Below are 13,429 nucleotides of genomic sequence, written 5' to 3' on the forward strand. Positions count from 1 at the left end.
CCACCCTATTTTTAAGTGTCCGTGTGTGCGTGTGTGTGGTTGGGAGATAGGGGGACCGAGGATCATAGTGATAATAGTCTTGCCTCCTCGCCACCTCACATGCCAAATTCGTATGGTACGCAATCCCGTACCAAACTCGTTCCAGTCCCACTTTCTTCCTTCGTCGTCTCAGCGCTGAACTCAGTGAACTGTGTGTGTGTGTGTGTGTGTGTGTGTGTGTGTGTGTGTGTAAGGAAAGCAAGATAACTGTATTTCATATTTCTATATTGAGCAAGTCTCTCTCTCTCTCTCTCTCTCTCTCTCTCTCTCTCTTGAAAAAAAAAAAAAAAAAAATCTATCTTCAAAAAGAAACTCTACAGTCCCAAGAAGCGGGTCTCTCTCTGCATGTCTCCCTTGCACCAGGCAGTGAGTTGCATATCGCACCCGCTATTGTGAGTAAGTGGTGTGGATGGCCGCGCTCTCCATCCTACCCTCAACACAAGAACCAAATCAGCATGATACTGATGAGTCGCCTTGTCCAGATGAAGGTGGACAGAATGATCACTTGCATCTCCCGCTCCTCGTCCCCTGTCTGTTCTGAGAAATCCTGATACGAATAGTTAAGTCATAAGATCACTCACACTCACAAGAGCCCAACAAAATGACAAGGAAAGCTGCAAGAACTCAGCAAGCCTACATGTGGCAGTCCTAATATATACTAAACATTTTACCTATATCCGCCTATCATCCCTATCCACTAATTCATCTGATCTTGGTTTAAAATCATTCTATTGATGCAGCACTGATATATCCTGTTGAATCTATTCTAATAATCTCTCTCTCTCTCTCTCTCTCTCTCTCTCTCTCTCTCTCTCTCTCTGCAAATGAATTATATAAAGTTTAAATCCATTACTTCTAGTTCTCTTGATGTTTCTTTTATTATAAGACGTTATGGTCAGTTATAGTTCGAGAGAGAGAGAGAGAGAGAGAGAGAGAGAGAGAGAGAGAGAGAGAGAGAGAGAAAATTTGGAAATGTGAGGCGCGCTTGAAAGTATACGTAGTAATTGAGTATGGATATATTGAAACTATGGATAGCAAGAGATGGATGTTTGTGCTTTACCCTCACGCACTCACTGCCTCTGACACGCTGTTTTGTTTCAGTAAAGTTAACAGAAGTAGTTTTAAAGATGAGAATAGAAAAAAAAAAAAAAAAAATAGAAGCACTAAGGAAACTTTTCAGAATTTTGAATAAGACCTTTTGCTGGTATGAGTAATTTCTTTCTAAATTACGAAATAAACCTACATAAGACCGCTATATTAAGCTGAGAGAGAGAGAGAGAGAGAGAGAGAGAGAGAGAGAGAGAATATATGTTCAGACTAAGCTTTCCGTTACCATTGAAATTCAAACGTATGAAATGAGACTTGGAATTAGTTGAAAGCCTCTCTAACGATGCTTGGTTGTATTGCACGACATACTTCCTCTGTTGTGAATGACGGTAATGGAAAGAAAGGGAATAAAGTAACTTCAGATAAGTCCAAAGTAGTGCAAGTTGTTTTGTGATGTATAATGAACCTAACATCACGAGGCTTGGTGCACACAAGGTGCTTTACAGGTGCTTCGCCCGACCCTTGTGAGTGTGAGAGTTGGCGGTGAAGTAATTTGGACACGCACAACTCAAACAGAGATCAACATATCACAACAGTCTTAACAACCATCATGTCTGACCTGTCTTCCCACTGGCATGTTGTAAGGGATATGCATCCATATACTACAGGGACTGGCGGCAATATATTACCTCATATAGAACCTTGCAGACGGAGCAGACGTGTGTATGGACAAGAATGGTGTGTAGGCGCGCAGGTTTACTCAGATGACTGGCAAGATGCTGGCGGCCAGACGGCAAACACACAATACAGGTAGACCTTAAGTTTTGGAAATTTATCAAATTGCTGAGTATTTTCACGTTACGAAGCAATGGTGTTAGCTAATGCTGGCATAAATATTCTTAGAAACAGTAAAGTTTCCATAGGCACAGCACGAAATGAAGCGCAGGTCACCTGACGGGCGGTAAGGTGGCCGCCACTGAACTCTCCTTTAAGAACGAAATGCAGTTGATTTGAGAACAGATCGGTGGGAAATGTTGATGGCAGTGGCCAAGCACGGAGCAGTGCAAATATTAACACACTATCCCGGCTTGGTTCTCCCGCCAAGGTTTGCTGGAGCCAACAGTGTTCATTTGTCAGGCACCGAGGAACCTGCCGTCGCCCCGCCACGCACTACGGCCACTACAGGAGCCAACACTGCCTGCTGGAGCGTGTCTTGCCCCTCGCCTCCCTGTATACGACCAAAAGAGATTTGTGTTCACTTTACGTATCACTGTAAGACAAGAAACGCTTACTATTCGGTAACTTGGGGTGCTGTTATCATGGTGAGAAATGTACCAGTCAGAGCGTTGGATGGTCATGTCACGGGTGGGACACCCAGCGCATCCTTTATCCCCTGGTGGTGTTGATGGTGGCGCTGGTGTCCCTGCCTTGTCCACCACCAACGTACTGGTTTAGTGCCACAAGGAGAAGGTAGGGCATGCAAGCTTTCCCTCATCTCCACGTGCATGACACAGACGTGGCAGCAACCAGGGCCACAGCTCTATCCCCTCTCTCGTTCAGCCATCGTGGTACTGTAATTACATATACTCGAGTGTGTGGCTCTAGGATTAACAAGGTTTCAAGTGTTTGAGAGCACATAATTACTGAAGCCAATCGATGACAGAAACATGTATACGTGTATATTAATATTTTCCAGTTACACACACACACACACACACACACACACACACTGGATAACCCAGTCCTCGGAACGCTGTTTCACGTCATCCTCTGTTGGTAATATTCTGGTGACATTTCACTTTGCTAACCATGAGAGAAGGCTTAACTCAGTGAGGCGCGAGGCGAGACAAAGGTGACATTAATAAGACCGTAGAAAAAGATCTGACGTGTGGTAACCGCCTCGTGTACTGCGGTAAATTAAACGTTCCACTGGCTTCCTTTCAAAGCGCTTCGCAGAATAACTGGGTAATCGCATGAAATGGAATAAGCACCACGTCTGGCAATAAGCTCAGCATTAGTGACGCTGAAAACACGTGTACAGTACATCAAGTTTGTCCTTCCATAGTGGTCGGGCGTGACAAAACTCGCAGCGAGATGCGGGGACCTAGGCGTCGCTGGTGGACGCAGCTACGGCAGCGGCGCTGTTCAGGTGTGGTGCGTGAGGCAAGACTCCGGCGTAGCTGTTAGCAAGGCTCAGCTGCCCTGGGTCCTGCCCCTTGCCCCGCGCTACTTACGGCACTTGAAAACACATCACCTCCACCCGCTACGCAGGAACGAGGACATTCTACCGTAACCGAGGACCACCACCCCACGCCGCGCCATGGCTCACACACACACACACACACACACACACACACACACACACACACACACACACGAGAACATTGTATTATTTGTAAAAAAAATGTATTCTTATATCTTTAATGAAAATATCGTTGAAACAATAAAAAGTTCACCTTGGTTTGTGTTTATTTTACTTTTTTTAGAACCCCCCCTCTCTCTCTCTCTCTCTCTCTCTCTCTCTCTCTCTCTGTGTGTGTGTGTGTGTGTGTGTGTGTGTGTGTGTGTGTGTGTGTAATTCACCTCGGTTGCCTGCTGGTCACCCAGCCAGTCTTTCCCATTACGGAGCGAGCTCAGAGCTCATAGACCGATCTTCGGGTAGGGCTGAGACTACAACACTCCACACACCGGGAAAGCGAGGCCAAAGCCCCTCGAATTACATCCCGTACCTATTTACTGCTAGGTGAACAGGGGCCACACATTAAGAGCCTTGCCCATATGCCTCGCCGCTCCCGGGACTCGAACCTGGCCCTCTCGATTGTGAGTCGAGCGTGCTAACCACTACACTATGCGGTGAGAGAGAGAGAGAGAGAGAGAGAGAGAGAGAGAGAGAGAGAGAGATGTGCATCTGTAAGTAATATTATAAGCAATTTACTTTGATGAAAACATTGCAAATGGCAACCATCGCGGTAAAACGCATGTCGCAACGAACCACCTTATTTAGCCTGCACCCTGATGAGTACGCTGAATTTCAATTTATAGACATCTTCATTCCAGTGAATAGATATCTGAAAAACCAGAACTTTGAATACTTCACTTTATTTTCCTTGGAATGATGGAAGCATTATCAAGATACCTATATGGATCTAGACAACTAGGGGATTCTTATCAACTGAGTTAGAGAGTAGTATAAGATATATATATATATATATATATATATATATATATATATATATATATATATATATATATATATATATATATATATATATATATATATATATATATATATATATATATATATATATATATATATATATATATATATATATATATATATATATATATATATATATATATATATATATATATATATATATATATATATATATATATATATATATATATATATATTTATTTATTTATTTATTTATTTGTTTGTTCAATTATTACTTAGTATGGCTTTTCAAACATTTGTTACTCAGTGGAGTGCTTATGTTCGTGTGCCTCATTGATCATTTATTACTCGTTACGTTAACCGTCAGAGATGAACAAGATGAGGCTATTGCTTTACTGGAGGTGACAGGAAAGTCATGGAGATGGGCGTGGTTGGTCCGTGGTGGGTCAGGTCACGCCGCTACTAGAGTGACAGACATCTGTATGTAACACACACACACACACACACACACACACACACACACACACACACACTGTAGTTACGTACTAGGCGCCACCAGCCACCAAACTTTTCTAATCAGTCCAAGATCAACATAATATCGTGTGGTATTCGCAAGTTTAACAATGAATAGAACATTAGCAAAGTTATTCAGATATGATTATGATTATAACTTAGTACGTGACACATAAACACATAAACACTACTGCATGAATACTTCATCCAGTTACAGTCTGGAGAGAGAAGTGACATCACTTCTAAATTTTTTTTCAAGGGTATCTCCACAAGGGGTGGAGAAGGAAAACATCAGGACAAAGCATATTTTCCTGTTTATAGTTTCCACAATTCAATACTCAAGAAGTGCTTGAAGGTGTGAAGTTTATTTGGGGGCAAGAAGCCAAGCACAGACATAATGTTTATGAAAGGGACATTAATATTGTAATGAGCGGCAGGGAACACGACAAGTCAGATGATCCTAGGAGACAGTGTAACCCAGTTTCTGGAGGGAGCGAGGGTTGGCTGAATGTGTGTTGCGGGAACCGCCGGGTGTGGACTAGGCATGCGCAGTGTGGCCGCATACCTGACTGTGTGCGCCTCCACTCACTCACTCGAGTGTTGTTAACGGCGGAGCGGGAGTGTGTCGGGACCGGGATCGAGTGTGCTGTGAGACTTGCGCAGTATGAACAAGTGTAGGCCCAGGCCGCAGCCTTCACGGTGCAGTGTGTGAGCGCCAGTCTGGCTGCTGATTTTTGATATAGTGACGTTGTTTGATATAATTAAATCATGAGGATGGCTAAGCGGGGCGGGGCAGACCCGACACCCATCTGTCGTTGTCGAGTGCTGTACTTGGGGTCATCTGTGCCCCAGGTAACAAAGGATGGTCTTCAGGGCATTCAGGAGCCCCTGAGGGAGCTGTATCCTGCAGAAGGGGCCGTCAGTGCCCGGGGAATAGACTCGTGGCTTTCCGTGTGGTCTAACGGATTGTTGTTGGAGAATGTGGATGAAAACAAGAAGAAGGTGACTCGTTTCTTCCCCATCGAGTCTTTGCATTACTGTGCAGCGGTGAGGTACGTTGTGGTGGCCGGGGGCGAGGGCGCCGCTGTGCCCAGATTTTTGCCTCTCGACTCTCCCTTCGCTCGTAACCCCAACATCAACCATCCGCCGCTCTTCGCCTGCATCATGCGTCGCACCACGGGCATCAAGGTGCTAGAGTGCCATGCCTTCATATGTAAACGCGAAACCCCAGCCAACGCCTTAGTGCGCTGCTGCTTCCACGCCTACGCCGACTCCATGTACGCCCGCAGCCTGGAGGGGGGCGGCGGCGAAGGCAGCGCCAGCCAATACGGCTCAATGTACGGAGGGCGAGTCACGGAGGAGCGGGTCCTCGAGATCGAGGACTTAGGCAGCGGTACGTCGGAGATCATCCCCGTCTCGCTGGGCTCCTCCCCTACACAAGATGCTCCCGCCTCTCCCACCTCCCAGGGTTCTCCCCAGGGCGATGATGTCTCCATTTATAACGGCGACGAGAACCACAAGGTGTGGGCGGGGCCTTCCAAGACCGAAACCGAGCTCATATATTCGGATTATTCCGGAACGCTGAGGTCTGCTCGATCCACCTCGTCCATCTATGGCACTACCAGCGGAACTCGTGCCTCACGACCCCGTCAGATGATGATGCCGCCAGTGGCCCCACCTCCCGTGCCTGAAAGTGACAAGGATAAGAAAGGAAAGAAGGAAATCAAGTATAAGGGTCGACGGGAGGACGATGAGGTAAGCCGGGTGAGTAACGGGGCGCCGCCTCCGCGTCCCGCCAGTGTGGTGAACGGCGGTGGGCGTCACCACCCCCATCCTCATCCCCACGCCAATGGCAGCCTGCCGCGGCACCTCAACGGGCATGGGTCCCCGCCTAAGAATAAGGGAAAGTTCCGCTTCATGCAGGGCACCGCCAGTCTTTCTGAGAGGAAGAGTAAGGGCATGCGTGGGCCCCCGCCTTTCGTTTTGGTCCAGGGTCCTCAAGGGCCTCAGTCCCCACCTCAGGGCATGCATGGACCCCATGGCCCTCATGGACACCCAGGACCTATGGGGCCACCCATGATACCCCCACACATGGGCCATCCTCCTCCCATGCCTCCTCCACACATGATGCCCGTGCAGGGTCCCCCTCCTCCACATATGATGCCCCCTCCAGGCATGCCCCCACATGCTATGATGCCTCCCCCAGGACCCATGGGGCCCTACGGAGCCCAAGGGCCTTACGGGCCGCCTGGACGCCGGCCACCGTCCCGCGTGCTGGAGGAGCCTATTTACATGCCATCCAACCGGCCGCTGAGCCCCACGGCCTCCTACCAGCCGGGTCACTTCCCACACGAGCAGTACTTGATGGAGCAGTACGCCACCACGGGCCGCCCCAAGCACAGGAAGAAGAAGAAGAGTGGTGGAAAGAAAGAATCGGACGAGGACATTTATGGCAAGAAGGGCCATCTCAACGAACGAGCCTTTTCTTACAGCATCCGAGAAGAGCACCGGTCTCGCTCGTATGGCTCCCTGGCTGGTCTGGGCGAGGACACCATGACCAAGAAGGATCGCGAGATAATGCAGATGGTGGCCGATCTGGACCTGAGTGGTGATGAGCTGGAGCGAGTGGATCCCCGGCCTGGAGTGTACCGTCCCCCACACCCTGACCGCCTGTCAGCTTCAGGCACCATCACCTCCAGGATCTCCCGAGCCTCCAGGCGGTAGAAGAGACACGGGTAAGATTTCCAGCTCCTCTTCGTTTATTCTTACATTTGTGTTACATTCTGAGCCCACATCCATTTCATTGTCGTCGCTTTATTTTGATAAGCTCCGTTATATCACCGACATCACCGTATTTTTCTCATGTATATGATTTTTCCATCAATTCCGTCTATATTCTTCACTCGTGTGAGCCAGCCCTGCATTCACTGGTCGTGTTGTTGCTGTTGTCGTCTTGTATCACTCAGGTGTCACTCAGGGTGAGGCAGAAACTCTGGGGTGAAGTGGGTCTTGGGAGGGTGAGGGTGAGTGTGAAGGTGACGGGGGACGGGGTGTGTCAGTCCTCCGGCGACACTGACAGAGCAGGCAGACTGGTCTGTCATCACGAGAGACACACACACACACACACACACACACACACACACACACACACACACACACACACACACACACACACACACACACACACACACACACACACACACACACACAAACAAACAAACAAATATTGGTGAAGAAAAGAACCAGTAATAATTGTAACGGTAGAAAAAATAATGATGATAATGATAATAATAATAATAATAATAATAATAATGATGATGATGATGATGATAATAATGATAATAATAATAATAATAATGATAATGATAACAATAACAATAATCTACATTAGTAATAGTAATAAAAGACATGACTTAATTTTATACTTGTGTTCTTCAAGAGAAGCAGCAGTCTGAAGGGTCATTTTTTGTGCTCTTGCTCAGCGTCCTTCACACAGTTACGTAGAAAAAAGGAATACGATAAAAATAAATAGTTTCACACCATACCTCGATAGTCAACTCTCTCTCTCTCTCTCTCTCTCTCTCTCTCTCTCTCTCTCTCTCTCTCTCTCTCTCATAGCAATGAAGTGTAACCAAATCAAGTCTAAGCTAGCGTAATGAAGGTGTTTTGCTCTATTAGATCCACGACCACTCAACACGTGCACGGACCACGCCCTCCTTCTCCTTCCCTCCCTTCCTTTCTCTCTCCTTCCCTCTCTCCCTCCTCCCTTTCCCATCACCCCACTCATGCCTCGTCACCGCAGAATGTCGTCACACACACACACACACACACACACACACACACACACACACACACACACACACAAGCAACATTGACCTTCACATTTAGCGTCCAGTTCAGTCCGCTGTCCATACGACGTCACGTATCCCCCGCTCTCTCTCTCTCTCTCTCTCTCTCTCTGATGTGATTCCTGTGGATGATGTTACGGCACTGTGTCCGTCTTACGTCTTTGTATGTGTGTGTGTGTGTCTGTTAAGTGGTGATATTACAAGTATTTATTTCGTTTTAATGAGGATGATAATGCTGATAATAAGACTACTACAGCTGTTGCTGCTGCTGCTGTTGCTGCTATTACTACTACTGTTACTACTACTACTACTACTACTACTGCTACTGCTACTACTACTACTACTACTACTACTACTACTACTACTACTACTACTACTATTACTTCTACTTTTGTTGTTGTTGTTGATGGTGGTGGTAGTAGTGGTGGTGGTGGTGCTGCTGCTTCTACATGAAAGAAAGAAGAAAATGCTACAGATTTCCCTTACAAGTTGTCGTTAAGGGGAATGCTGTGAATTGTCTGATTTTGAGGCACGTGATGTTATGTGTGTGTGTGTGTGTGTGTGTGTGTGTGTGTGTGTGTGTGTGCGCGCGCGTTTATGAAATGTGGCGTTTATTTTTTGTGATTATATTTTTATATGTTTATTTTGTATGGCTGTCCTATCTCTCTCTCTCTCTCTCTCTCTCTCTCTCTCTCTCTCTCTCTCTCTAAGAAAATGATTAAGTAAATATGTACTAAAAATCCCGAAGATATTAACATAAACGTGAAGTAATTATCCCTTATTTATTTCGTAATGTAAGAACGTTCAATAATAATAATAATAATAATAATAATAATAGTAGTAGTAGTAGTAGTAGTAATAACAATAGTAATAAACAATAAACTTTACCTGAGGATTAACACTTTTCTATGCTGTCAAAATAGCTCTTCGTTTTTTTTATTTTCTTATTTCATGCATTTCTCATACCTGATCGCACGTCATTTCTCTTCTGTGTCGGTGTTTCCATCTGTCTTTCGTTACCCGAGCTCTAAAACTTTCGTCTCATTCATTTCCCTCTCACCTGCGCCCCTGCCCTGCCTGCCAGCCTCGCCTCGCCTCCATGACGTCATTTCACCTTTTTGTTCCCAGCAGTTTCTCCAGCGGGCCTTCCTCGCCTCACTGGGTCGATGTGTTTTCACCTCTCTTCCTCTTCCTCCTCCTGCCTGCTGACTTGCTTGATTGCTTGCTTGCTTGCTTGCTTGCTTGCTTGAGTGCACTAACTAGATATGTGTTATTGTGGTAGTAGTGGTAGTGGTGGTGTTGGTGATAGTAGTAGTAGTAGTAGTAGTAGTAGTAGTAGTGGTGGTGGTGGTGGTGGTGGTGGTAATAGTGATTTTCTTGTTGTGTTCAAGAGTGGTGGTAATACAAAACCTGCTGATTCTGTTAAAATTCCTGTCGATCTTGAAGGAAAGGTAAAAAGATCAAACAAAAATATGAAACTATAAAAAACTTTAGCTACACCACAAATATTAGTCATAGCATCACGGCCTGAAGTGTGTGTGTGTGTGTGTGTGTGTGTGTGTGTGTGTGTGTGGGACGGGAGTCAGTCAGCCTTAACAACGACGAAGTGGTGTGATTGAAGGGTAGTAAGCTTGTGATGTCTGGTTGCTCGTGACTGCCTGCCATGACGGGCCTGGCTGGATCGCTGGCTGGCTGTGTGAGGGGACGAACTATTGTTGTCTACGTAATGGGGCAGTGAAAGTCTGGCAGCAGGACCTGGGCGTGTGGCAACCTGCTGGTCCGACCTACGCTCAGCAGAGAGAGAGAGAGAGAGAGAGAGAGAGAGAGAATTCAAATATAGGATGCCAAAAATTCAAATATAGGGTACCGAAAAAAAGGCACATTAGCTGTAGACAAAAAAAAAAAAAAGAGAAAACAGTAGAAGAAAATAAATATCAAAAGTAGATAAAAAACAAACAAACAAACAAGTTCAAGATGGAATGATAACGATAGTGATAAGAATAAGAGAATAAGAGTTGTACTGCACCTGAAAAAAAAATAACAAGATAAAAAAAAGAGGTGTGATTGATGATCTTGTCAACAGCAGCACCAAGAACAACATCAATAGTAGTAGTAGTAATAATAGTAGTAGTAACACTAATATTTCAGTTATATTAATGATGTCCACCTGTTTATTTCTTCTTCTTCTTCTTCTTCTTCTTCTTCTTCTTCTTCTTCTTTTATAGTTCTCTGTTGCAAGGTCCTAAAAATTATTGTTTTGTGTTTGTTTCTGTTTAGTTTGTGGTGTGTAATGTACCGGTGTGTGTTTGTCTTGCCTGCGTATTTCACTGGTGTTTAAGATACCTTCAGTTTTTTTTATTGTTGTTGTTATTATGCTACTACTGCTACAACAACAACAACTACTACTACTATTACTACTACTACTACTACTACTACTACTACTACTACTCGTTTGTGTTATCCTCAGAGGTGTAAAAGATATCTTGGACGTCATCCCCTTCCCTTCCCCCCCACCCACAAAAGAAAAAAAAAAAAGCTGCTTCTGCATACCTTTCGTTTTTGTTTCCTCCGATCATTGCGTGTAATAATCCGTTGCGCGAATCACTTTCTTTCTTCTTTTATTACGAAAAACGGTGGTGGCATTTCGTTGTAATATCTCTCTCTCTCTCTCTCTCTCTCTCTCTCTCTCTCTCTCTCTCTCTCTCTCTCTCTCTCTCTCTCTCTCTCTCTCTCTCTCTCTCTCTTTTCCCAAGTATTACCACTTTCTTTCCAGTTGTATTTGGAATGTCACGCCAGGCAAAGGAGCAGGAATGTGGAGTGAAATGGCATGAAGAGGATGAATGGTTGTGGTTTGGTGGAACATGGCTAATGGTGGTCTGCATAAGTGTGGTGGTTGTGGTGGTAGTGCGGAGGATGCGTTGTGGTATAGTGTGGTGTAGTGGTGAGAAGGACTGGAGTAGCGAGGCATCCAGTGGTATACTGTATACGGGGTGGTGAAGGTAGTGTAGGGTGAGGCGAGGTGTGTGGGAAAGGTGTGCCCCGGGGGATGTATCTACGTATGTGGGTAGCGGTGGTGATGGGTGGTGGTAGTGGTGGTGGGTGGTGGCGGTCACAATGGGCGGTGTCAGCAGGTAGAGGGACGAGACCCAAGGCAATTACTCTGTCTGTACCAAAAGAGATTGTGTTCGTCTGCAGGCAACTCATCTGGCGTGTATTAAAGTGTGTGGTGTAGGCGTGTAAGAATGATAGTGTAGGTTTGAGTGGTTTGTCGGCGCACACACACACACACACACACACACACACACACACACACACACACACACACACACACACACACACACACACACTTACAGAAGGAACGGCGCGGGCAGCAGCAGCAGCAGCAGCAGCTTTCACACCGCGCTAATCGGGTCACAGCATCATGCATCTGGATACCAAGTGCTGTCTGGAATTCCAGTGAGATCGAGGTAGAATGGGAATTTCCATGAGGACAAGGACTATTCCTATGAGAGATTTTCAATGCCTAGGAATTTTTGTTGTGGAGTAAGGAATATTGTGGAAAAATCTTCAATACCTAAGAATGTTTGTTGTGAAGTAGAGAGTATTCTAAGCGAGATTTTCAATACTCACGACATTTTGTGAAATATGGAGTGTTCTTAAGAAACTTACAATATCATTGAAATTTTGTTATGAAATATTAGTGAGTATGGCTTAAAATTTCCAAAATACAAAATTATATATTCTTTTTATTGATACTGTTGTGTTCTCCCTAGTGTAGGTGATGAATGGTGCTGTGAAGCCTAATCATTGTTTAAATTGGTTATTATTGGTTATTTCGCGTGTTTCTTTTGATAACTTCAATGTTTCCCCAAGTATACGTAAAATGATTTGGAGACTTCAGTGCTGTCGTATCTGTATATTGATCCGAAGATTTCAATGCTTCTTCATCTATATAATGATCCGGAGACTTCAATGCTACTGTGTTATAATGATCTGAACATTTTCTACCCAGCTGTGTAAGTTTGTTGTTATGAGACATACTGTGGAAAGATTGTATTTGTATTGATTATTCGTGTCTTCAGGAATTTCTGTGCTAATCAAGGGAACTTTATGATCGCATTGTCTTGAATGAAAAGAAGACTCGTCTATCATTTGGTGCTACTCACGGTGTGGAAGAATTGTTGTATTGCAAGAAACAAGCTATAATTGCTGAAGACTTCTTGAATACACCTTTGGAATATTCTAACGATGAAACCCTGTTATTTTGACATTCCTAGAGAGAGAGAGAGAGAGAGAGAGAGAGAGAGAGAGAGATGGGAGTTGGGTTGTGTTTGGCGTGAGGGTGTCCCCTGCAGTAGCTGTGAGGTAACGCTCGTGTCTGGCGGAGGCCTGGAGGAGCTGAGGGAGTAAGCCATGCGGAAGTATGCGGGCCGCCGCGTGCTTGTCAGCGTCAGGTTTGTTTTGACAGTGAAGCCAACACCAGCAGGGCTCGCCAGCGCCAGGAGTCATGACGCTCTGTACCTCCTCTCGCCCCTGGCTCACTCATGGCAGGCACTTTTATGCGCCGTAAAGCCCGTAATAAATAAAGAATTACCGAACGGTCTGTTTTGGGAATGTTTTACCTTCCTTGTATGCACCGGTAACTGGTGGAGTAAATATTGCCGGATGAGCCTAACAATACAGAATTACTGGGCGTGTACACCGTGTGGGGAGGAGACTGGGGCCGCCTCTAGCCACGGCCGTCCTCGCAACACACCAAAATATTGCGGCGGCGGCGGTGGCGGCGACGAGGGTGGTGGTGGTG

At 45.6% G+C, this 13,429-nt stretch overlaps 1 protein-coding gene across 1 annotated transcript in view; it reads left to right on the top strand.

The window, feature by feature from the left end:
- Positions 1 to 5,289: 5,289 nt before the first annotated feature.
- The window catches only part of LOC123520369 (DNA-binding protein K10-like), a 28,101-nt gene continuing 19,961 nt past the window's right edge, over positions 5,290 to 13,429 (top strand). Inside the window, exon 1 of the mRNA XM_045282617.1 lies at positions 5,290 to 7,512. Coding sequence (XP_045138552.1) covers positions 5,546 to 7,501 — 1,956 coding nt within the window. The 5' untranslated portion in view covers positions 5,290 to 5,545 and the 3' untranslated portion in view covers positions 7,502 to 7,512. The remainder of the gene's footprint in view (positions 7,513 to 13,429) is intronic.

Source organism: Portunus trituberculatus, chromosome 46, assembly GCF_017591435.1.
Source record: "Portunus trituberculatus isolate SZX2019 chromosome 46, ASM1759143v1, whole genome shotgun sequence".
In the NCBI taxonomy this organism is placed as follows: domain Eukaryota; kingdom Metazoa; phylum Arthropoda; class Malacostraca; order Decapoda; family Portunidae; genus Portunus; species Portunus trituberculatus.